This window comes from Rhinichthys klamathensis, unplaced genomic scaffold (assembly GCF_029890125.1).
Source record: "Rhinichthys klamathensis goyatoka isolate OS25496 unplaced genomic scaffold, OSU_Roscu_1.1 h1tg000463l_1, whole genome shotgun sequence".
Lineage (NCBI taxonomy): Eukaryota > Metazoa > Chordata > Actinopteri > Cypriniformes > Leuciscidae > Rhinichthys > Rhinichthys klamathensis.
Window position 1 is genome coordinate 86,298 of NW_026606952.1, and position 26,725 is coordinate 113,022.

The 26,725-nt window shown below is 40.5% G+C and overlaps 1 protein-coding gene across 3 annotated transcripts in view; it reads left to right on the forward strand.

Moving 5' to 3' along the window:
• The window catches only part of LOC130071863 (NACHT, LRR and PYD domains-containing protein 3-like), a 134,656-nt gene that overhangs the window by 51,242 nt on the left and 56,689 nt on the right, over positions 1 to 26,725 (forward strand). Inside the window, exons 8-13 of one of the 3 annotated variants that reach the window (XM_056236775.1) lie at positions 5,975 to 6,021; positions 6,104 to 6,680; positions 18,849 to 19,774; positions 22,621 to 22,893; positions 23,061 to 23,118; positions 24,962 to 25,370. The exons of 1 other annotated variant lie outside the window; for it this stretch is intronic. In XM_056236775.1, the coding sequence (XP_056092750.1) occupies positions 5,975 to 6,021; positions 6,104 to 6,680; positions 18,849 to 19,774; positions 22,621 to 22,893; positions 23,061 to 23,101 (1,864 nt within the window). In that variant the 3' untranslated portion in view covers positions 23,102 to 23,118; positions 24,962 to 25,370. Of the gene's footprint in view, positions 1 to 5,974; positions 6,022 to 6,103; positions 6,681 to 18,848; positions 19,775 to 22,620; positions 22,894 to 23,060; positions 23,119 to 24,961; positions 25,371 to 26,725 lie in introns of those variants that run through there. One more of the 3 variants, XM_056236773.1, reaches the window with a different exon arrangement.

Consider the following 26,725-nt stretch of genomic DNA (forward strand, 5'->3'; position numbering starts at 1 on the left):
TTTTCTTTATTAGAATATTTTCGCAGGAAAGAGATGCGGCCCGAAGCGTCGTGGACGGCGGGCAACATACATCGTTTCCTAGAGGGCTCCGCTGCGAGAACAACCTCGGTTGCCCTACAGCGGAGGGGACAGCCCTCAGAGGTCCTACCACTTCGGTTAGGACCTCTTCCCCGAAGCCCTCCTAGCCTGAATGACGTCCCTCAGGTCGCCCTTCTGGTTGGAGGACTTCGACTTTTGAGAGTGTTTCCTCTGTTGCCAAGCTCCAGGAGGAGGGGCTCTAGAGGAAACGCTCTCTCTCTGCTCTGCTCGGTGTGAGGAGCCGGCTGATGGCTGGGGCTGATCTTTTGGCCCCACCCTACTCGATTTGGATTTCGCCTTACGGGGGAGGTACTGCTGGAACGCCGCAGATTGTTTCTTCGCCTCCTGAAACCTGTCGACGACCGAAGTAACGGCGTCGCCGAACAGGCCAGAAGGCGAAAGCGGCGCATCCAGCAGAAAGGATCTATCTTTTTCCTTCATGCCAGATAAATTTAGCCACAGATGTCTCTCCGTGGCCACCATAGCTGCCATAGAGCGGCCAATAGCGCGGGCCGTCTCTTTTTTGGCCCGAAGAGACAGATCTGTGGCTCTCCTTAACTCCGCAATATCTTCAGGAGTTGGCCCCTCCCCCTCATCCAAATCTTTCAGGAGGTCGGCCTGGTATGCCTGCAAGAGTGCCATAGAGTGCAGACATGAACCAGCCCGACCTGCCGCCATGTAAGCCCTGCCTTTTAATGCAGATGTATCTCTGCAGGGCTTACTAGGCAACGCCGGGGTTTTTAGGGAAGATGCCGACTCAGGAGAAAGATAACCCGCTAAAGCCTCTTCCACTTTAGGCATCTTCCCATAACCCATATCCCGTGCCGCCATAACATTACTGTAATCCACCATACTGGGATTGGAGACACGGGATGAGTGCGGTTTATCCCACGATCTCGAAATCTCTTTGTGGAGATCGGGGAAAAACGGCAAACCCCGGGGCTGAGGTTGCGATCTGTGCTGCAGGAAACGCTCATCAAGCTTGCTTCTCACTTGCATTCCCTGCTCATCATGTGGCCAGCTGATGTTAAGTCTGGCCACAGCACGAGTCACAACCTCCACCAGCTCCTCATAACCTTGGCCGTGAACTGGCGCGCCTAGATCACGGTCATCCGCATCGATGCTGAGCACATCTACTTCCTCGGAAGCAGAGAGCTCAAGCATCGGGACCTGATCATGGGCAGGAGAAGCCGCGATGCGGGCTCCTGCACCACTCTCAGAGGCTACGAGATCCTCGGATTAAGAGTGAGAAGGTGCCTCAGCAGTCTCAATCTCATCCACAAGATCCCGCTGCGAACCCCACGATCTCAATCGCCGCGCCGCCTCAACGGACGCGGGACCAGAACCATGGGGAACGCGAGCCTGACCGTGCCCATCAAAGCACGCCAGCCGGGAGCGCAGCACTCTAATGGGAAGTGCTTCACAGTCTACACAAGCAGCTCCCTCGAGAGCTGCCCGTGCATGCTGCGCTCCCAAACAACTCACACACAAAGCATGTGTGTCCCCACCCGTGATGAAACGAGGGCAGGGAGGCACACAAGCTTTGAATTGTTCGCTGACCATAATATACAATATTTTCTGACAAACAACACCAAATAAGACAGACAGTTTTCAACACAGAGCGCTTGCTGAAGAGCGAAAGCTAGTTTGTGTTTGTTCCGGCGTAGCTTTTATGCATCCGGTTATGCCGTCACATGTTACGTCATGACGCAACACCAATCAGGATTGGAATAGTTTCATTCATACTTCAGAGGCGCACGCTAAGGGAGCGTCCCCAAAGAGTCGATTCTCGACGCAGTGTTAAGTTCCCTCGAAAGGGAACTTTATATTAATAAGAAGTAATAAAGAAAATTGCTTTAATCAAACATTTTTTGAACAACACAAGCCTCTCCAATTAGTGCACTTATTCAGTATATCAGTATATAATAAAAAAGATATATATACGTTAAATATTAAATACACAAAACAGGTCATTAAAAATGTAGACTGTCACATAAAGTTGTAGTGCACAAAAACGTACATAAATAAATTAAATTATATATAAAAAAAACATTAATACATGTATTTGGCGCTCGTTCATGTAAATCTGTCAAGTTTAGCGGAGATTCTCTCCTGACAGCGGAAACATTTGCACGAGTGAACATTTAAAATGGAGAATATAATAGTGAAATGTAAGTTCTGCGCTGAGGAAAGCTCTACATCTCTCACACACACACACACACACACACACACACACTGCTTTACATCTCACACACATTAAACAGCACCAGTATCTGTCCGTCAGTCAGCACACACACACACACACACACACACACACACTGCTCCACATCTCACACACATTAAACAGCGGCAGTATCTGTCCGTCAGTCAGAACACACACACACACACACACACACACACACACACTGCTCTACATCTCACACACACACACACACACACACACACACACACACACTGCTCTACATCTCTCACACACACACACACACACACACACACACTGCTCTACATCTCACACACATTAAACAGCACCAGTATCTGTCCGTCAGTCAGCACACACACACACACACACACACACACACACTGCTCCACATCTCACACACATTAAACAGCGCCAGTATCTGTCCGTCAGTCAGCACACACACACACACACACACACACTGCTCTACATCTCACACACATTAAACAGCGGCAGTATCTGTCCGTCAGTCAGCACACACACGCACACACACACACACACACACAGCTCTACATCTCACACACATTAAACAGCACCAGTATCTGTCCGTCAGTCAGCACACACACACACACACACACACACACACTGCTCTACATCTCACACACACACTGCTCTACATCTCACACACATTAAACAGCGGCAGTATCTGTCCGTCAGTCAGCACACACACACACACACACACACACGCACTGCTCCACATCTCACACACATTAAACAGTGCCAGTATCTGTCCGTCAGTCAGCACACACACACACACACACACACACACACACACACACACACACACACACACACACTGCTCCACATCTCACACACATTAAACAGTGCCAGTATCTGTCCGTCAGTCAGCACACACACGCACACACACACACACTGCTCTACATCTCACACACATTAAACAGTGCCAGTATCTGTCCGTCAGTCAGCACACACACGCACACACACACACACACACACACACACACACACACACACACACTGCTCTACATCTCACACACATTAAACAGCGGCAGTATCTGTCCGTCAGTCAACACACACTCACACACACACACACAGGGAACAACAATATGACATGATGACAGAGATAATAATCATAAATGTTTCTTGATCATCAGATCCTCATATTAGAGTGATTTCTGAAGGATCATGTGACACTGAAGACTGGAGTAATGATGCTGAAAATTCAGCTTTGATCACAGGAATAAATTACACTTTACTAGATATTTAAAAAGAAAACTGTTATTGTAAATTGTCATAATATTTAACTATATTACTATTTTTTATTTTTAATCAAATAAATGCAGCCTTGGTGAGCAGAAGAGACTTCTTTTAAAAACATCAATAATCTTATCGATCCATAACTTTAGACTGGTAGTGTAAGTGAACTAAACATTTCATATTTGACAGTGTTTTAGGTAGCAATATTCAATTTGAAATGTAATATGCAAAATGACAATGCAATATGTAAAATGGCATTGCATGTATTTAAATTTACATTTTACATTACCATTCTAGCAAGTTTGGTGCAAAATGAAAATGAAATTACATAATTTACATTTGCCATTTCATACACTAGTTTTTTTAATATGCATATTGAAACGCTTTATAAGTTGCAAAATTAAAATGAAAATGCATTACAGAAGTGATTAGATATGTGTAGCATGTTCAAGCAAAAACTGTGGCAAAATGATCATTCAAATGTTATTTTTCTTAATTGCATTACACTCACAGTCAAGACACTTGCGATTGGACTTTCATGAAATGTCCCGCAATGAATGTAGCAAAATTAAATGTGCACATTGAAAATGCATTCCGAGACGATCACGCCCCCTCCTGCCCTGTCAATCACTGCATCAAGGCGGGGCTTAAGTTGTGTTGCATATTACATTTCAAATTGAATATTGCTACCCATATGCTTCCATAGTTTTAGAATAGAAATGTGTCAGGGTTATAGAGTTATTTCTGTCCACTAGAGGCGCCATTGTGTCTCCTGTTGGTTGTCAGTCTCTGTCATCGTGCCATATTGTTGTTCCTGTTCCTTGTTCCCTGTTCCCTGTGTGTGTGTGTGTGTGTGTGTGATCGGCGCATCTCAGAGCATAGTAAACTCTTTCATTTCTTGCTGAGCATAAACGCACATATTCACACTAGAGCCAATACGAGTTTGTACGATATATCGATATGTTTTTAATAAACAATATGGAATGAGAGACAACTATTGTTTATCAATATAGCCTACAGTAGTTTGATATGAGCGCATCTGAGGGGAAAGTGCATTATCCAGTTCATCATGTGTGTGTGTGTGTGTCTGTGAGTGTGTGTGTGTGTGTAGATGTGCTTTACATCAGACAGTCTGAGCATCAGCGTGTGTGTGTGAGTGTGTGTGTGTGTAGATGTGCTTTACATCAGATGTGTGTGTGTGTGTGTGTGTGTAGATGTGCTTTACATCAGACAGTCTGAGCATCAGCGTGTGTGTGTGAGTGTGAGTGTGTGTAGATGTGCTTATCATCAGACAGTCTGAGCAAATGAACAGCAAGTTTACAGTGTGTGTGTGTGTGCGTGTGTGTGTGTGTGTGTGTGTGTGTGTGTAGATGTGCTTTACATCAGACAGTCTGAGCAAATTAACAGCAGGTTTACAGTGTGTGTGTTTGTGTTTGTGTGTGTGTGTGTGTGTGTGTGAGAGTGTGTGTGTATGTAGATGTGCTTTACATCAGACAGTCTGAGCAAATGAACAGCAGGTTTACAGCGCGCGTGTGTGTGTGTGTAGATGTGCTTTACATCAGACAGTCTGAGCAAATTAACAGCAGGTTTACAGCGTGTGTGTGTGTTTGTGTGTGTGTGTAGATGTGCTTGACATCAGACTGTGTGTGTGTGTGTGTGTGTGTGCGCGCGTGTGTGTGTGTAGATGTGCTTTACATCAGACAGTCTGAGCATCAGTGTGTGTGTGTGTGTGTGTGTGTGTGTGTGTGTGTGTGTGTGTGTCAAATGAACAGCAGGTTTACAGCGCATGTTCTCCAGACTCCGTCGCTATGGAAACAAACGCTAAAACACAATCATGCGCAAACCAGCTTCTCTACTACTGATTGTGAAAATGATTTTAAAATACTGGACAAATCTCATATTTTACAGGACAGATGATGTGTGTGTGTGTGTGTGTGTGTGTGTGTGTGTGTGTGTGTGTGTGTGTGTGTGTGTGTGTGTGTGTGTGTGTGTGTGTGTGTGTGTGTGTGTGTGGCCTGGTAAACCCTACGTTATGGGGACAAAATGTCCCCACAAAGATGGCAATATCCGAAATCCTTGTTCGTGTGGGGACATTTTTTGGTCCCCATGAGGAAATCAGCTTATAAATCATACTAAGTGATGTTGTTTGAAAATGTAAAAATGCAGAATGTTTCCTGTGATGGGTAGGTTTAGGGATAGGGTTAGTGTAAGGGAATAGAATATACAGTCTGTACAGTATAAAAATCATTATGACTATGGAAAGTCCCCATAAAACATGAAAACACAACATGTGTGTGTGTGTGTGTGTGTGTGTGTGTGTGTGTGTGTGTGTGTGTGTGTGTGTGTGTGTGTGTGTGTGTGTGTGCGTGCGTGCGTGTGTGTGTGTGTTCTTTCTTGTCTTTCCTTTAGTAAATGAATATGAATCATGTTTGTGTTTTATAGTGTGGATCATTGTGGAGAGTTCAGGATTACAGCAGGAATACACAAATGTAGGTCTACACACACACTCATTCAGTGATTTGTTGTTGATTTGTGTCATTTAGTGAAATGTTTCTCTCTTCTTGTGTTCAGACGCCTGTGATCTCACACTGGATCCACACACAGCACACACTCGACTCATTCTGTCTGATGAGAACAGGACAGTGACGCGTGTGAAAGAGCCTCAGTCGTATCCTGATCTTTCAGAGAGATTTAATGAGGTTCTTCAGGTTCTGTGTGGAGAGAGTCTGACTGGACGCTGTTACTGGGAGGCTGAATGGAGCGGGAGAGATGCTGAGATATCAGTGTCATATAAAGGAATCAGCAGGAAAGGAGGGAGTAAAGACTGTATGTTTGGATGGAATGATAAATCCTGGAGTCTGGACTGCTCTGATAACAGATTCTCTGTCTGGCACAATGATAACCGCACTGATATTCCTGTCGTCTCTTCATCCTGTAAGAGAGTAGGAGTGTGTGTGGACGTGTCGGCCGGCACTCTGTCCTTCTACAGCGTCTCTGACACACACACACTCACACACTTACACACACTCTACACCACATTCACTGAACCCCTCTATGCTGGATTTGGGGTTTATGATGAGTCTTCAGTGTCTCTGTGTGACATTAAACAGCGTCCTGAGAGAAACAACAGTGACACACACACACCCGGGTGAGTGAAATATACTGTGTGTTAGTGAAGGATTTCTCCAGACTGAATAATAGTTCAATCCTCTGCTCTTCATACGTCACTGAACACTAGAGATGCACATATTGGGTTTTTGCTGATACTCGATATGCTGATATTTCTCATCATACTGTATTTTGGCCAGTACCAATACATATATATATTTGATCCTTTGTTTGGAAAGAACACAAAGTATCTCCTGTGCAGGGACTATAAACACATTATTATCAATTTGAGTTAGTTTTGAGCTAAATCTATTTCTTCATTCAGTGTCAAAGTTGTGAGGTCTCTGACTGATTTACTAATATTTCTCAAAATCTCCTGTAGCATATAAGTGCTGCAATTGTATGTAAAAATAGTGGACCAGTATCAGAAAATCTTAGTTCAGCTCAAGGAGGAAAAGGTAGAGTTCAATGAACACAGACTCAAGGCTGCAGTGCAATTGTGAATTGTATTACATAAATAAGACAACGAGCATTTACAATATTTACACGTGCACATAGCCAGAAGAACCGCTGCCGCACCAAGTCCAGGGTTCGCTCTATGCCCATGTGCCCCATGTCACTATGGAGCATCTTCAGGACGGTAGAACGCAACACTGGGGGCAGAACAAGCTGAAGGACAATTTTATCTTCGTCCTGTCTTCTCCTGTATAAAACTCCATCTTCCAGCTCTAACCGATTCCACTCCCGTAACAACAATGGGAGCTCAGGAAGTTCCTCTCGAACAGTGGAAGAAACCTTTCTCCCGTCTCAAGCTGGTAGATGACTTCTCGAATTGCTGGGTCGGCACGCTGCTCTTCTTTCAGGTCAGCATGGGTCAGAGAGGAAATGACAGGAAGGCCATGTGATTCTGCCTCGGCAAAACAGTCAGGAATAATATTAGTATGGACAGAAAGAGACTCAACTAAGGTCATATCAAGCTGAGTGTAGTCAGCAGGACAGCATGATCTGACAAGACTGCTCTGACAAATAGCAACCACAATGTCGGGGGAGATTTCTGCAGCTTCACCAGGGTCACACAGTCGCTCCGCTAGGTGGTTCACAAGTTCCCATTCTTCACAGCTTGTAGCCTTATCTGGCACTTCTCCATGGTAACGTCTGGACAGAGCATCGGCATCAAAGTTGTGTTTGCCAGCACGGTACTGCATCTTAAAGGAATACGTTGACAACGCAGCTAGCCACTGGTGGCTTGTGGCATCCAATTTTGCTGAGGTCAAAACGTATGTAAGAGGATTATTTTCCGTAACAATTGTGAAGTCACCACCATAGAGATAATCATGAAATTTGTCTGTGACACTCCATTTTAAGGCCAGAAACTCAAGTTTGTGTGCCGGATATCGAGACTCACTCTGAGATAGGCCTCGGCTGGCATAGGCGATAACCCGGAGTTGATCATCCTGTTCTTGGTATAGAACGGCTCCCAATCCGATTATGCTGCCATCTGTGTGAAGGATGTAGGGCAACTTCGGATTGGCAAACCCTAGAACAGGAGCAGATGTTAGCTTAGAAATTAAGGTGTTAAAAGCAGCTTGACAATCAGACGTCCATCTCTCCCCAAAGGACTGCTTTGGGTCCAGGAACTTTCCAGTAGGACTTTTGTCTTTGATAGGCCGACGGATGGGTGCATAGCCCCTAGTAAGGCCATTGAGGGGTTTCACTTTGGTGGCATAATCTTTGATAAACCTCCGATAGTATCCTGCAAACCCTAGGAAAGACCGTAGCTCTTTAAGATCTCGAGGGACTGGCCAGGATTTGAGGGTGGATATTTTTCCAGGGTCCGTTTCAACGCCCTTCTCGGACACGACATGTCCAAGGAAACATACACTGGACTGGAAAAATTTGCATTTTTCAAGGGGACAGCTTCAAGCCGAATTCCTTCAGTCGGGTAAGTACTCTGAGTAAGCGCTTCTCATGTTCCTCTAAAGTGTCAGAGAATATAATGATGTCATCTAGAAATACAAGAGTTTCCTTGAGATTTAAATCCCCCATACACTTCTCCATAAGTCTCTGGAATGTACTTGGAGCATTCGTAACGCCTTGCGGCATCTGATTCTATTCCCAGAATCCCAGCGGTGTAACAAAGGCGGTTGTAGCCTTATCGGCTTCACTCATTTGAATCTGATAATATCCAGATTTTAGATCCAAAACCGTGAACCATCTGGAGCCTGTTAATGCTGAAAACGACTCTTCAAGGTTCGGCAGGGCATAGGCTTCTTTCACTGTTTGCAAAATTAATTTACGATAATCAATGCACAACCTAACATTGCCATTCCGCTTCCGGACCACCACAATTGGAGAAGCAAACGGTGACTCTGACTCCCGGATGATGTCAGCTTCAAGCAGATCCCGCAAATGGCTTCGAACAGCTTCAATATCGCGGGGATGGATAGGCCTAGCTCGAAGCTTGAAAGAGGTTTCATCGTAAAGCTTGATATGGTGTTTACCTGGTCCGTACAGCCGAAATCAAGGTCGTGGCAAGAAAACACTTCAGGCATTTTATTGAGCTTGGATGGGAACCTCCTTGGACTGGGGAAGTGGTTACGGTGTGCTGGGCCAGGATGATAGGTGATGTACCAATATCAGCAATTACTATCAATGGTGGAATGAGAACATCTTGTTCAGACTCGTTCATAACAAGAACAGGAACCTTGTAGGGAGCATGAATTGGAAGTGTGATGAGAAAACTCTGTAGTAAGTTGTAAAGTGGCTTCACAGGGTAATTGCTGAGACTCTGGTTGTAAAAAGAGACTTGAATTGTGGTGACCTGCGAGCCAGTATCCAAAAGGCAATGGTAGTTCTGCCCAGCAATCTGGACGACTGCAGAACATTTTGAGCCCACCAGGCCCTTTGGAAGCTGTATGGTTGCTTTCTTTATCTTGGGCTGTGACATTTCTGCACACTCGACAATCTTCTTTCTTTCCTTGGGACGGATTTGGTCCCACAACAGGAACCGGACTCAGTTTAAATGGACAGAGTTGGGTGTGTTTTGTTGGTTGCTAGTGAACTGCTTCCTTTTACGAGCAACCAAAATAGAATTGGGTTCATTCTCACACTGAGGACGGATGTGGCCGGTGTGGATCGACAAGGCTGCTGATTGGTGGTCCTGGCATGTGGCTTACTGTCAGAGCCGGACAGTAACGGAGTACATTTACTTGAGTACAGTACTTAAGTACAATTTTGAGGGATCTGTACTTTACTCGAGTATCATTTTTGGGGAGTACTCATGACTTTACTCAAGTACATTTGAGAGGCAAATATTGTACTCTTTACTCCAATACATTTCTATCCATAACCGCGAGTACCCGAGTAAAAAAAAAAAAAAAAAAAAAAAAAAAAAGAATAATCTCGGAAACCCTCAATTTGTTGTTTCCCTCTCAAACGTGATTGGATTGTGCAGGCGCCACTGATAGGGACAGCCTATCAGCAATAACTTTCAGCTTTCCGCCAAAGTCAACTCCATGGTCAGATTTTATATTACACATTAATGTAAGCCAAGCAATTGGTTTGATGTTCTTGAGTATGTGGTGTGTTTAACACAGTCAGGTTCAAATGTGGCAGTGGCGTACACGAGGGATTTCTGATTTCTTAAAAAAAAAACTTTAGGAGCCAAAATATATTTTTACTGATTATGTGAATTACACTGCGCAAACCAAAGTAGGCTACTACCCAGCGAATGAAGAAGGGTTGGCGCTCAGTCTCCACAGTACATAAATATTAATTTTGTTTTATTTTATTTTTCGGGTTTGCATTTATGAGGAAAAAACAATATTATGGACGTGTTCTCCGTTACGGACGTGAGCACTCTGAAAGCGGCATAAAAAATGCTTTAAAACTTTCACAGAGACCTCAAACAGAAAACACAAAACCTTTCTTTAACCTGAATTTCGTTTTGCATTAATTGTATCTTAATTTTAATCAATGTTTCATCAACCAATTGCCTGGGTTTAATAAATAAGAAGTAAATAGCAGACGATAGATAAGAAACGGAGGCGCCGGCATGTGAACTGGATCTCGTCTCATAAATGAACCGAAACTCAGTGTATAAGGTAGCCTACTTGCCTCTCACAGACATGTCTACTTTTAAACAGAAAAAATAAAAATGAAAGAAAACAGACTGCAGACTACTCTCTGCTTATGTAATCCGTATGAAATGTGCATTTCTCTCTGGCGCGTTCACTACTGAAGATTGCGAGTCAGGATCGTCAACTTCATCTAGCCGACACTGACAAAGAAAACACTTGTTTATTAACAAGTGTTTATTAATAAACAATTAAAATATCTCCTTGCTATATTTTACATATTCATAATCATTCCTTTTGCCGGTTCTTTGTGACAGCTTTTAGGTGCTTTATTGGCAGCGCCACCCTTACGTGTGGTGTGTGTGTGTGTGTGTGTGTGTGTGTGTGTTGTCCCCGCATTTAAAGATGGGACCCCCCAAAAATTAAATTAAATTAAATAAAGCAACATGGTAAAAAGATGAAAATGACTTGATTTTACTTTCAATTCCTTTTACATTCTCCAAGGTATTAACATTAACATTTTTCATAACTCCATGTAGGACGTTTCTGTGCATAAATGTAAGCACTGTGGCAGTAGATTAGTAATGCAATATTTAGAAAATCTACTCTTGTACTCTTGATACTCAAGTACTTTTAAAAACAAGTACTTTAGTACTTTTACTTAAGTAGACATCTGACTGTAGTACTTTTACTTGTACTTGAGTAAAATTTAACAAGGGGTATCTGTTCTTTTACTCAAGTAACAAAGCTCTGTACTCTGTCCGCCTCTGCTTACTGTAGGTGGAAGTCTTGGGGATAGCACTGGTCTTTGACTGGCTGGCCGTTAGCATGGCTAACTGTCGCTGGACGTCAGCTAATTGTTGAGCCAGTTGCTGGGTGATGTTAACCAAAGCGGTAACTGTGCCCCCATCTTCAGGGTTAACACGAACAAACTGGACATGAGATGTAGCTTTCTGCCGTGTAGACCCCAGATATTGCTTAATTCGATGTGCTTTTGCTGCCTCTCTGTCCTCTTCAGTGCGCAAGAGGAGCAGCAGCTCAGCAAAAGTGGGTGGACAAGTCTTCTTTTGTTTTAGCTGGAGCTCAGCAATCAAAGAATTGTCCCAGCATCCACGACAGAACTGGTTCAACAAATGCCGTTCTACTTCAGACTTTATGACTCCTCCCCTTTTCATGGCAGAATTTAGGGCAACCTGGAGCTGTTGGAGGTAGGCAGATGGTTTCTCACCGGCATCCTGAAATATGTCCATTAGGGATGGGAATTGATCAAAATTTAACGATTCCGATTCCATTATCGATATTGCTTATCGTTTCGATTCCTTAACGATTCTCTTATCGATTCTCATTGGGTGAGGGAATAAGTACAAATTTGTTTGTTTGTATTAACTTATTGAACTTATAACTTATTTTTTTGTTAATTATTATTAACTCGCTGACACAGCACAGCGTATTAGGGGTGTGAACCTACACTGGTCTCACGGTTCGGTTCGATTACGATTATCATGTCATCGATTCAGTTCAATTCGATATCTCGATGTATTGCATGCACTGCATCCTCAGTTTTACTTCAAAAGTGATGTGTGCGTGCGCGTGTTCACCTGTTCGTGAAGTCGCAGTGACAGAAACGGTGACATTCCAGTTTAAGTTTCATGGGACTAAAGCCTGTTCTTGATGTGTGGCCAAATGTTTCTGCATATTGGAGGTCCCCCCCCTTTGACGAAATGGAAATTTTACAGGTGTTGCAACAAGTGACCATATTGTTATGAGGCGCCGTCATACTCTCATTGAGTATGTGCGCGAGTTTGAGTTTGTGTGTGCTCGTATGAAGGTAAATCAGTAGCTAAACTCGAGAGCACATAGATGTGAATTTGAGAACTTGTACAATAAATATTCGTACGTGTGCGCGAACATTTACACTCACAGCTCCGATGTGTAAACCTGTCAAATAAAAAGCTGAACTTGAACGCTGAGATTTGCACTCGCAGACTATAGTCATAAACCTGTATTCTGAATTTGAAGCTGCAGACAAGTAGTCACAAATGTGTAAAATGCCATTCACAAAGATACAACGACAGACACAAACTTGTAATACAAATTTGTACTTCTTCTAACATTCAAATTCGCAGTACAACCTCAAATTGGCACTTGCAACTTCTCAAATCTGTCACTGCAAGTTAAAATTTCGCGCCTTGACTTTTGCTACTCTTTTTGCGATATATGAGGTGCAAAACTGATTTGTGCACTTGTAACTCAGTGGCGGTGAGAGCGGAAGGGGGGCGGGAGCGGGGGTGTTCAAAGGAGCCGTTTTATTGGTTGGCACCTAGCCAATGAAATGGGACTTCTATTGTACGCGATGATGTCCCGAAACCCGCCTCCTCGTGGATATTCTGAAACGCTAACATGGCTTAATGCATTAGACTAATTTAAAAGACATAAATGATATTATCAAACTTAGTAAACACAATAATGCATACTACAAAAAAAGCAGATGAGCACAGAAAATGAACGCAACACGTTAACTTAAGACAGTGGCATTAAAAGACCAAACTCAGGAAACACCATAAATAAAGCATACAGAAAAGCAATTGAGCAGAAAATGAACGCAACTCGTTTAATTGTACGTTAAGCATTTTCCTCTCATAGAAAACCAAGAAAACGCTTAATGCGGCTTAATGGACCAATAGTTATAAATAAAAAAACAACAACAGTTCGTTATACATTATTAATAAAACACAGGCAGCTGGTTTATTTGCACTGAACACAAATTTGCTTTCTTTCGTCATATTCTGTGCTCATCTGCTTTTCTGTAGGATGCATTATTAGTATGGTGTTAATATCACTAAGTTTGATAATATCATTTATGTCTTTTAAATCAGTCTAATGCATCGCGTACAATAGAAGTCCCATTTCATTGGCTAGGCGCCAACCAATAAAACGGCTCCTTTGAACACCCCTGCTCCCGCCCCCCTTCCGCTCTCACCGCCACTGAGTTACAAGTGCACAAATCAGTTTTGCACCTCATATATCGCAAAAAGAGTAGCAAAAGTCAAGGCGCGAAATTTTAACTTGCAGTGACAGATTTGAGAAGTTGCAAGTGCCAATTTGAGGTTGTACTGCAAATTTGAATGTTAGAAGAAGTGCAAATTTGTATTACAAGTTTGTGTCTGTCGTTGTATCTTTGTGAATGGCATGTTACACATTTGTGACTACTTGTCTGCAGCTTCAAATTCAGAATACAGGTTTGTGACTATAGTCTGCGAGTGCAAATCTCAGCGTTCAAGTTCAGATTTTTATTTTACAGGTTTACACATCGGAGCTGTGAGTGTGAGTGTAAATGTTCGCGTACACGTACGAATATTTATTGTACAAGTTCTCAAATTCACATCTATGTGCTCTCGAGTTTAGCTACTGGTTTACCTTCATATTATGCTCGCGTCTCATATGACTATGTGCGTGGAGAGTTTGTGTGCGCGCGCGCGTCTCATATGAGTATGTGCGTGGAGAGTTTGTGTGTGCGCGCGCGTCTCATATGAGTATGTGCCTGGAGAGTTTCGCGCATCTCGTGTGTGTAGAGTTTGCGTGTATGCGTGAGCAACTTTAGGTGTGTCGTTGTGCATTTCATATGTATTTGTTTGAGCATTCAGCAGTATACATGTATGTTTGACTACTTAGTATACGTTTATGCAAGTGTTTCATATGTGTGCGTGAATGAAGTTTGGGTAAAACTTTATAATAACTACACGCTAATAATCATTAGTTAAGCATGAGTAAACAGTTAATTCTTCATTCATAAAGCATTGATAGACATTAATAAGCAGTTTATAAATACAGCTATAAATGCTTTCTTCTTGATTTACAAGCGTATCTACAATTTATTTAATAATTGTATTTTCATCCTTTATCAATGATCAATTTATTATTTCTAAATGAATAATTGCATTTTTTATAAACCAGTTATTTAAGAGTTTTCAGTGGTTCATAAGATTACTTAGAACGTGTAAGTAAATGATTAATAAACTATTGAAATGTACATTCATACATTTTATTATTCAGACATATAGTAATGGTTACTTAGTGTGTTAATAAATGCTTTATTAACATGTATTTATGCTGTAATTCAGGGTTAATTCGGGTAGTTATAAAGCATTTAGTAGTGGTCAGTTAACTATGTTTGTGAGCTCATCTAAAGTGAGGACTATTCATGCCTTGTAAAGCATTTATAAAGGAGATTTAAATGCTGTTAAATATTTCTATGTTCTGTATCACTGTGTTGTGTTTGTTACATTTTACTGTTTAGAAGATTGATGCGCCTTTAAATCTCCTTTATAAATGCTTTACAAGGCATGAATAGTCCTCACTTTAGATTAGCTCACAAAATAGTTAACTGACCACTACTAAATGCTTTATAACTACCTGTATTTACTACATTTACTTACACTTTCTAAGTGATCTTATGAATGACTGACAACTCTTAAATAACTGGTTTATAAATAATGCTATACTTCATTTAGAAATTATTAATTGATCATTAACAAAGTATGAAAATACAATTATTAAACGCATTATAGATATGCTTATAAATCAAGAAAAAAAGCGTTTATAGCTGTATTTATAAACTGCTTATTAATGTCTATTAATGCTTTATAAATGATGAATTAACTGTTTGCTCATGCTTAACAAATGATTAATAGCGTGCAGTTATTATAAAGTGTTACCGAAGTTTGATTTAAGCCCTAGACGGCACCTCACATATTGTTGTCTTTTCGCGTGAAATATAACCAAACGAGCGTTTCTGCCTCGATGCCATGTTTGTTGCGTTCTGAATCAAAATAACGCAGCGCGTGTGTGACGTCATGACACATTTGCTACATGCGGAACCGATAAGCGGAATCGTTAAGCAGGTATACTAACGGTTCCAAGGAATTGTTTCACTGGGAACCGGTTTCTGGAGAAGAACCGGTTCTCGATTCCCATCCCTAGTGTCCATAAATCTAGCAAACAGTTCATCCCCATCTTGAACAGTAGCATATGCAGAGTCAAGAGTATCTAGATACACTATAGGCAGCGTGCTGGAACTCAATTGCTTGACCATATCTGCTGCTGGAGGAAGGAGGCTCTCCACTATCCTCCTAGAGCGATGGAGGTCGGACACAGATGGATCCTTCAACAGCAGTTCTACTCCTGACCGCCAGGTGTCGTAGTCAGCCTCATGAGTAGGTCTGGGAAGCCGACCTGAGAAAACCCTGATCCTCTGGTGATGTGCTGCACTCTCCTCATTCTTTACAATGTGCTCTACTACGTAGCGCTGGACCTCAGGTGGATGGACGTCAATGCTGGAAGTTGAATGTCTCATGCCCGGCTGCATAGGATCAGAAGGATCAATGCGGGGCTCAGCGACTGACTTGGGAGCAGCAGTGTCCACGAGGGGAACAGAAATGGCTGGTGGAGACCGAGTTGATGGCTTCACTGATGGCTCTGGCAGCGTGGGCAACTCGGTGATTGGTGGATCTTCCACATGAGGCGCAGGGCGGAGCTCGGAGACCGAAAGTCCAATCTGAGACATTGTTGTTTTAAGCACTTCTGTGTAATCCACCCCAGTTAATTTGGCTAAATTCTGTAAATCAGACAAATACAAAGTTTTAGCTTTAGCAAAGTGATCTGTACAAACAGAAGATAGCTCCAAAATACAACATGTATGTGTCTTTTTAGCTGAGACCCATGTGTGCGGCAAAATGGGATGCAGCGCTTCCAAAGCTGCACCACTAGTAAATTCAGATTCTGTCTCAGAACTTCTCTCAATCTTATTGACTGAACCATATTGACTTAAAAACTCAATGACTTCATTACTTCCTGATTCTGTTATGCCCTCCAACAGCACAGCATTTGGTAATTTGATACCACGTTTCAAAAACACTGGTAATTTGATACCACATTATTGTTACTGAACTGCAATAAACCCAATCAATAACTCAAATGTACATTAAACTCACCAATTCCTCCTGGCTGGCTCGCCACATTTATGTAGCATATAAGTGCTGCAATTGTATGTAAAAATAGTGGACCAGTATCAGAAAATCTTAGTTCAGCTCAAGGAGGAAAAGGTAGAGTTCAATGAACACAGACTCAAGGCTGCAGTGCAATTGTGAATAGTATTACATAAATAAGTGAACGAGCATTTACAATATTTACACGTGCACATAGGTAGTATTCAGTTCAAAATTATTAATGAGCATACAACAATTTCAGAATTCATTCAATAATCAATGCTTGAAGCCGCAGCAGTTCACGCCACACAACTCTTAAACAGGCAGAGTCCAATGAGTCCATGATGGAACAGTCCATAAGATAAATATGAATGTGTGTAAGTGTAAATATGTCTGACAGTGTGTGCAGGTGTAAATATGTCTGAAGGCGTGTGTGCACAGGTGTATCAAAAGCAGCAGCTGCAGTGCCTCCTACCACACCGGCAGATGCATGCACTCCAAAGCATCAGTTTCGGGCCTAGTGGCTCGCCATCCACACAAATAACCTGGCCTGTACAAAACAGGACCAATTTATTATTAACACTGATTCCAAGCATCACAACTATATCACCATAATCATAATACCATAAAGTCATCATATTATAATAATCAAAATCTCAGTTTATTCACGTCATCATCATGCACATGATTCAATTTAAATACTGCATATAGCAATATAAATAATTTAACAATCAGCGAGAGTACTCCTATAAATAGACAACATTATCAATAATAGCTTCAAAATACATCTCAGAATCAAAGAGTGGTTGACAGGAACTTCATAATTCAACATCAATATTAAGATCAAGGTTAATTAATTATTAATGCATTGTTCATATAAATAGGCACAATATATAGTCATAGATTCAGTACAATTTAAACAAGTACAGTCAGCGCCAGCACCAGCTAACAGATCCATACACTATCAGTGCCGTATAATACAACAATGACACTCACCAGTTCCTGTATCATTAAGTCACTCAAACAGCACAGTCAATTGAATGGTATAGAGGCATCTAAAAAGTTGGCAGGCATAACAGTTAAACCAGCAGTCTAATGAATAAAATGTTTACATGTTTACAAACACGAAGTCTCGCGACAAAGCAAACATAGTGTGGAGCCGCGAGAAGGGAAAACAAGGCAGTAAACACCTGGGTTACACTCCTGATCACACATGATCTCTAAACTGTAATTTGTTATTAGTTTTCTGTAATTGTCCAGCTGTAGTGTGATCTTCTTCTCTATTAATATTCCTGCAGACGAGGAATAAGACAGAAATAGTCAAATTCACTCAGTATTACTTGATCTATTCCAGCACTCCCTCAATTACAATCAAGCACAGTTAACTGTAGACAGTTGTGTTGTGCGCAGTAAAACAGTTCTTTACAGTCAAACTCATTTATTATGTGTGATAATGAACATTTCTGTCCACCACAGACTGCTGATGCTCTTTGTCTGAACACCTCTGTGAAAATATCCACAGTTAAACACTGATTTATAGAAGACTTGACACATTATTCACCTTCAGCTTATTGATGGAGAATATAGAGTTCATGTATTCTAGTTAAACATAGAGAACATAAACATAACTTGACAATGATGTGTGAATTAAACTCATTATAGTATATATTTGCTTGTTATATTTGAGTGTTTGTTATTAGTGAGTGACATCACAGGTGTCAGTCACAGCATTATATACTAGCTTTATATTTTCTCTCTGTCAAACTGCCTGTTAGATAGTTTGTTTTATGGTAAACTGTTTGTGTGTTGTTGGTTTTGAATTGTTGGTAATACTTTACAATAAGGTCCCGTTAGTTAACATTCGTTAATGCATTAATTGTTAATGTTTTAGTCAACTGTTCATTGTTAGTTCATATTAGTTCAGGTCCATTAAATAATATTGACAGATAAAACTTTTGATTTTAATAATGTATAAATGAACATTAACTGAGATTAATAAACACTTTAGTGTTTTTCATTGTTAGTTCATGCTAACTAACGTAGTTACAGTCACTGGCGAGTTTTATTGATTAGATTATTCAACACTGAATCTTGTTTGAGCATAACCCCCCTGACTCTTTGCTTCTGCCTTCTTCTGGTTCTTCACAGGTTCTCTGAGCCCAAACCTTCTGGGCTGGATATTCACCCGCTGCTGAACTGCCAGTCTTGTGTCCATATAGCTGATTCTGACCAGTGGCTTCAGATTGAGCCGTCGGCCTGTACAGATGAAGGAGGGTCAAAGTTCAGGGTCCGCACTGGCCCAGGCCGTTACGAGTGTGTCAGGACCAGAATGCGATGGGTCTGTGCCTGTGTCGTCAGCCTTCAGTACCGGACCGTAGACGGACTCTTCCTCAACGCAGAGCTGGAGAGGCTGCACTGCAACCGGATCGCTCCAGTGATGGACGTGACGGTGATCTCAGGGAAACTGGAGGAAGTTCATCTGCCCCATTACGCCTGTTTAGGAGAGTCTGACCCCTCTCTCAAAGATGCTGTGAAAGTGCTCACCGTAAGAGACGAGGGAATAACCACAGAACCTGTGCAGATGACCCGATTCCATGCCAAGATTTTCCAGCCATCCTTCTCTATTACAACATTGATTATAAGTTGGATAATGAGATGGAACGAACACTGCGATCTTCTTCTCTACATGTGTTCTAAAGATCCTCTCATTCTACATCTCTACCTTTTTCCAGTTGATGATTGTGCAAAAAAAAAAGTTGAGGAAACTGAAAAGTCATTTTCATCATGCATCATCAGGCATCCCAGACCTGGCAGGCCACTCCGGATTAACACGCCACACACACTTGCTGTCCCTGGTGCCTCTATCCATCCCAGAGAAGGGATCACACTCACAAGAGAAACTGACCCAAACTTCTTCAAGGTCAACACAAGTCTGGAGAATGATCTTCAAATGACTCTCATCAGAGAAGAGGATAAGGAGGAGGTCTGGAGTGCAACGATAAAGAAAGAAGAACTTAAGAAATATGAGCAACTTCGTCCTAAGAGAGACGAGCCGCGTCTGAATAGTGAGGAAGGTAAAGCACAATTCTTTAATAACCATTGGCCAGATCTCATTCAGGGGGTTAAAATTGTTTGGATCATTGCAGATAAACTGAGTCAGCAGAAACTAATTCATGAGTAACAATATTCAGAAATCACTCATGACCGTTTAACCAGTCAGAAGAGCATGAGAAAGATCTGTGATATTATACGTATGTATAGTGACACTGTGAAAGCGAAATGAATCTCAATTCTTCAGAAAGAGGAGCTTTACATTTTAGAACATCTTTACGATTCTAAACTATGACCTCAAGGTGGATATATATATATATATATATATGTAGGTGCTCTAAAGCAACAATGACATGTATAGGTATATATATATAAAGCTGCTCTAAAACAGCAATGACACGTCTTTCAAGATATGAATTGCTTATAACATTGCAAAAATCTCATAAATATTTTATACATTTAAGTAGTTTTTTTGTAATGCAAAGTAAACTTTAGGTAAAGTGATTTTGTATCCTGGTCTAATTATATTTTTCTTACTTCATTATCATTGTAAAATCCAACAGTTGTTCTAACTAACACTTTTTAGTTCACTTTACTTTTAATGTCTTAACTTAATTAAAAAAGAATTGTAATCTGTACTAATATACTACATTCTACTATTTTTCTACTATCATTCTATAACTTTTCCAGTGGTTAAATTGGCGTTTGTAGGAAGGGGGAGCACTTATTTACGGTGAATGGTCATTTTTTTAAAAGAAGTTCACATAAGCTGACTTCATAAATTGGTTTTCCTAAAATGCTTTTGTTGGAACTCACCATTATGGTGATCAGTGTTCCATTTGGTTGGACACTTGGAACTTTATTTATATTATTGTAATTCCACTTAGTTAAGGCAATCGGTTTGCATGCTTTTTTAAGTAAGAGTATTTATTTCGATTCTACAGTGTACACAGACCTTCTGTTCGTCATCTTGCGGTAGGAGTTTTACATCTCAGAATTTACATTTTATTAAGTTTACTCTCTCTAGTTCATTGGAGGAGTAATCTTTATAAGAGTTTATTCTGTGGAATACTTCGTTCTGATTCTGGTCAATCGCACCATCCAGCGGTATATTATTCCCAGATAACAACAGAGAAGAGAAACAGAGACTCATCCGGGTCACTGGAGTCCGCAGCGCTATACACTCGCTAGGAACGTTTTTTCTTCGTGGAAATTTTGCGTTTATCGATTAGGTCGACACATCGTTCTTCTGAGTAGTTCTATGCAACTTAATTTACTAATTTGATTCCTTTTTGTATGGAGTGGTAAAACCTTGGCTTGTGCACTGATGTAAAATGGATATTACAATTAATGTGCTTTGGCAAATTCATAGGAGGAGCTAAAACATATCTACATTACTATGCATCTACTATATTAATGTCACGGGTGGTGTATGGCAGGAAGCACGAGGAGACAAGGAATTCCACTAAATAAATTTGACTATAAATCAAAACAACAAACAGGAACAGGCAGACACAGGGCCGGCGCCAGCCATTTGGGTGCCCTAAGCACAAATGCTTGGTGGTGCCCCCCACCCCCTCACCCCCCCACCCACCCACTCACTCACCCACCCACCCAAGGAATAACAACCATTCAGAATTTCTTAGTCTGATGAAGCACAATATAATAATTCTGTACATAATTTGTAGGGCTGGGAAAAGATTAATCGCGATTAATCGCATCCAAAATAAAAGTTTGTGTCTACATGAATGATATATGTGTGTGTACTGTGTATAATTATTTTGTATATATATAAATACACATTTGCATGTATGTATTTAAGAAATATTTGTTATTTATATATAAAATATTTAAATTTATATATAATATAAATATATACAGTATATACATGCAAATATTTCTTAAATATATACGTGCATATGTGTGTGTATTTATATATACAAAATAATTATACACAGTACACACACATATATCATGTAGACACAAACTTTTATTTTGGATGCGATTAATCTTTTCCCAGCCCTAATAATTTGACAACTCTGTGAATATGACAACTCTGGCACCAGAGGGAGACGAAAAGGGAGATTCACCTTTTTCTCGACTAATTTGGTCTAGGCCTATATTACTTTTGTATTGCTTTTGTATATTAACATGCTTTAGACATATTTTATTTATTATTTATACTAGTAGCCTATTGTGATGATTTTTCACGACCCAGATTTTTTGGTGCCCCCCCCAAGCACTTGGTGCCCTACGCGCAGCGCGTGATGTGCGTGTGCGGAGCGCCGGCCCTGGGCAGACAGATGGGTAGCGGATGCAAACACCAGGTAACATTGACGAGAACCGACAAAGACAGACTGAACAGAGAGAACTAAATACAGATACAAACGACCACTAACGAGGTGAGGACAGGTGACACAGATGATTAAGACGATGAACAGGTGGATGAATTGAGGGAGTGAGTTCAGGTGTGGAGACAAGAAGGATTCTGGGTAGTGTAGTGATGACTAAGACAGACAGGTGCAGACGAAGACTGTGACAATTAATAAATACTGTAAGTAGATTTACACAACTCCAGTGACTATCTCTGTCTTTGCTTCATTAATACACACAAGAATTTTACAACATGTAATGTTTTTGCACCTCTGAATACTAATTGTACTACTCGTAAAAAGCTTTTTATTTGAGTTTAGTTTCCTACTTTGTGTGTGACTCTTGTGTGAATTGAGAAATCTCTGACTGTTTGACAAGAGTTTGGGTGAGATTCCTCTGAGAGACGAGACCTGATCTAACCCTAACATTCGAACACTTATAATCATGTGTTTAGAGGAAAAATACTGAAGATCTTTTTCTTTTTGTCCTGCAGAAGTGAATCAGCGAAGGAATATGGCGTCTGTTAAAGAGCTACTCGTGAACTCACTGAGGGATCTAGGAAAAGATGATCTGAAGCAGTTTCAGTGGCACTTGAAGAATCATGAGCATATTACAGCTTCTGAAATGGAGAACGCAGATGTCTTTGACACAGTGGACACGATGGTGGCACGTTTAGGACCAGAAGAAGCTGTGAAGATCACAGTGAACATCCTGAGGAAGATCAACCAGAATTATCTGGCTAAAGAGTTGGAGAAAAAACACAAGGAAGGTAATGTTTTAAAAATTGAATTGAAATGTTTTCTTTCATTGTAAGGAGTGACTGTTTAGGACTGTGATGGATTCAAAGTGAAGAATGAAGTCATTGTTAAACTCAAACGTTTGTCTTTGCTCAGCTGATGTGTGTGTGTAATCTGATGTTTCATCTTTCTCTCACAGCTCAGACTGAGGGCAACATGAAGTCTTCTTCCACTTGCTGATTCAAAACAGATCAAGGGTAAATAATGACCAGTCTGTACCGTGAAATACATATTTATCACATACTCATATTCAAGTCTTGAACTTAATCTCATGTAGTCACAAGAGAAAATAACTTCAAGCATTAGTTAGAACAAATATTTGTTAAACAATGGCTTATAACTTTTAACCAATATGCTCCCACCAGTCCTGAGATCTCGCACACAATAACTGAAGCATATGCGCAGGCTCGATGATGGCACTCTTCGTCCTCCTCCACCGCAAAATCATGGTGATGTTTGGCGAACTTCGCATATATCGCAGAGCTAGCACCAAGCATATTTCACGTTCGTCCATCTGTGCAAGAATCCCCTTTAAGCATGTGCGATGTTTTAGATAGTATGTCAAGTGTAAACACATTAATCAGATATAGGTCACAATTGAAAGAACGTGTAAACGGACGGTAAAAAAAAAATAGATATTGGCAACACATCAGAATTGGTCATCAAGACCTGCGGTGTAAACGAGGCCTAAGAGAAGTGCTGACGCATCGCGGATGCCCATGACATATTTAGCAGAATAAATATCTCGAACTGTCTGCTGTTAAGAGTTTTGCAGTGTGAAATGTGTTTTGACTGGAAATGACATTGACGACCTACAGCCAATGAGAGAGCAAGAGACAGTGCGACGGAAACTTCACGAGGAGTTGTCGTCTCCCCAACCATTCTCTCCTCCATATTCTTCTGTTTTTCTGTTTTTGTTTTTCACTGCATATCAGCACACAGCCAACCTGGATCGCCATTCCCTGTATCACTTCTCACGCATGCATTCTGGAAACAAAACAGAGTTGATGGGGATTATTTCCAGTGAGATATTGTGTGATGTGTGACCCCCAGTCAACGATCGGTCGTGAAGTGTGTAAACCACAGCAACTTCATGATACCCAAAACAGTTGTGTAGTGTGAAAGGAACAGCCCTTGATTAGCGAGTTCACATGTGTTTAGTTAGAGCGGGAGCTAAACTTTGCAGGAAAGCAGAACTCAAGGGAATAGAGTTGAGAACACTTGCTCTAGGACCAATAAGGAAAAAGTACGTTTTAAAAAGAAAGATTTGAGACTACACAGACCAAGGCATTTCAATTACATTACAAGCTGTTGTCCCTTATGGAACGAAAATATATTTCCATATATTTCTGATCAATATATTAAATGATTTAAATATACTGAACAAAAATATGAAATAATATATGGTTCTACAGTGTCTCTGACAGTCACACACACTCAACACCACATTCACTGAAGCCCTCTGTGCTGGATTTAGGGTTTATTATAACTCATCTGTGTCTCTGAGGGACGGTAAAGATTGAGTGTATTTTAAAATAATTATAGGCCATAGATTTACGAACAATTTGTTTATTCAAGTGTGCTATTAGTATACTTCTTTTAAACTAAAAAATAAAGTCTACTTTCTCAATACTTCAAATTAGGGGTGACCCCGTATAGTCGAAGATTCGATGCTTCGAAAGGAAGAGCCTGATTCGACTACCAATCTCACGGTCGACTCTTCGCAGAGGTGTTATTAAACGAGGAAGATCATGTCATTTTGGCTATATGAGGGGGCTCAATGCAAGATTTCACATAGAACTACTGGTTTTCTGTCAATACGTTAATATACAGCCTATTATGATAATGCTGGCAATAAAAATGTACACACACACACACACACATTGATATTAGTATACTTACTACATGAAGTGTACTTAAAAATATACTTGATCTTAAGTATACTTTGATAAAATTAACTCGAAGTCTACTTCTTTTCCGTAAGGGCTGTCTGCATAAACCCTCTATCTCTCTCTATCATTCTGCCTCTCTGTGCTACAGGTTCTCTGACCTCAATAAGCATCGGGAGAATGATCTTCAAATGAGAGAGGAGGATCAAACGAGTCTCCACTGCAACCACTGAGAAAGACACTGCGTCTGAATAGTGAGGCAGATAAAGCTTAATTCTTAAATAACTGGCCAGATCTCATTCAGAGAGATAAATATATTGGGAACATTGCAGATGAACTGCTTCATCAGAACATAATGAATGAGGGACAATATTCAGAAACCACACATGCCAGTTTAACCAGTGAGAAGAGCGTGAGAGAGATCTGTGATATTATACGTAAGCACAGTGACCCGGTGAAAACTAAATTCATCTGGATTCTTCAGGAAGAGGAGCTTTACCTTTTCGATCATTGGTTTGATTCTCCACCGTGAGCTCGAGCTGCAGGTGTTTAAAACTGCATGGCAAAATCCCCAGTTCTGCTTTTCCTCAGACTGATCCTTCTGACATGTGTCGCTGGTACTGATGTCTCAGTTGTTGAACATGAGATTATTTGGGTATATCTAACAGACAATATTTTGTCTCATCTATGTTTTTTTTGTGTGTCTTGGGCCAGGTTTTATAACTTTATATTTTTATCTTTAACATTGTACTGGAGTGCAGCTGCCTTTGTACTGTTAATACTTTATTAGTCTTTATTTCCTATTGTATTTGCTTCTTTTGTTTAAATATATATTACAATGAGGATATCCTGCGTAGGCATGTATTGCCAAGATGACCCTTGTGAAAAATAAATATACCAAAATGTATTTGAAATACATTTATTTTCTGCTAAGTATACTACACATGTACATATTTATGTACTTAATACAAATATCCTGGCATTGTACTTAAAGTCAACTAAACTGGAACAACTAATTTTGGACTTAATGTACTTTAGTTATCCGGAAACAGTGCTGAGGTTCAACTAAAGTATATTTGATTGTGCTAAAGTGGAACTATTGCAAATATACTTCTGGTACACTTTAAATATCTGGCATTTAAAGACTGCTGTTATACCGAGATCATACTATCATTACTAATGATATTGAAACACATTTTAGGATTAATATTTAGAACTCAGCGTTGTGCAATAAAGAAATACTCAGAATAAAGTTTATTTATAATATTTATGTCAGTAATTCTCAAGCGATATGCCAGTAAATATGTTAAAGGATGTGTAGTATACTTAGTATGAAATGTGTTTTAAAAACATTTTGGTATTTTTTTTCCACTAGGGCATTTATTGATTCAAAACACTTTTATGAGATTTGTTAATCATTGCAAGATTGTAATACAGACATTGTAAGTTCCTCTCATTCTACATGTATACTTTTTTTCCAGTTGATGATTGTGCAAAAGAAAAACTTAAAAATGAAAATTAAAGTAACCCAATCAAGCATCCCAAACCTGACAGGCCATTTCAGATGAAAAAACTGCTGTAAAATAGCCTCTCTAGTGATGATACAGGAAAATATGGGTTTATCAGAAGTTATCAAAATATTCTTTCAAAATATTAATTCATAGTAACATTACAAATTAATCCCACAACAGGTTTTTACAAGATAAAGTAAACGTTCTACATGTTATGTAAAATTAGTTTTATGTAAGATTTATATTAATTGTTGTCTGTGTATTTCATACTTGATGAATTGTTGAGGTAGGGGAGACCAGGGACGGTTGTAACACCTTGAATTCCTCTAATCAGAAACAACCTAGAGTGATGACACTCACTGTGCTCATGCTCAGTTAGTTTTCCTCCATTTTTGCCAAAAAGG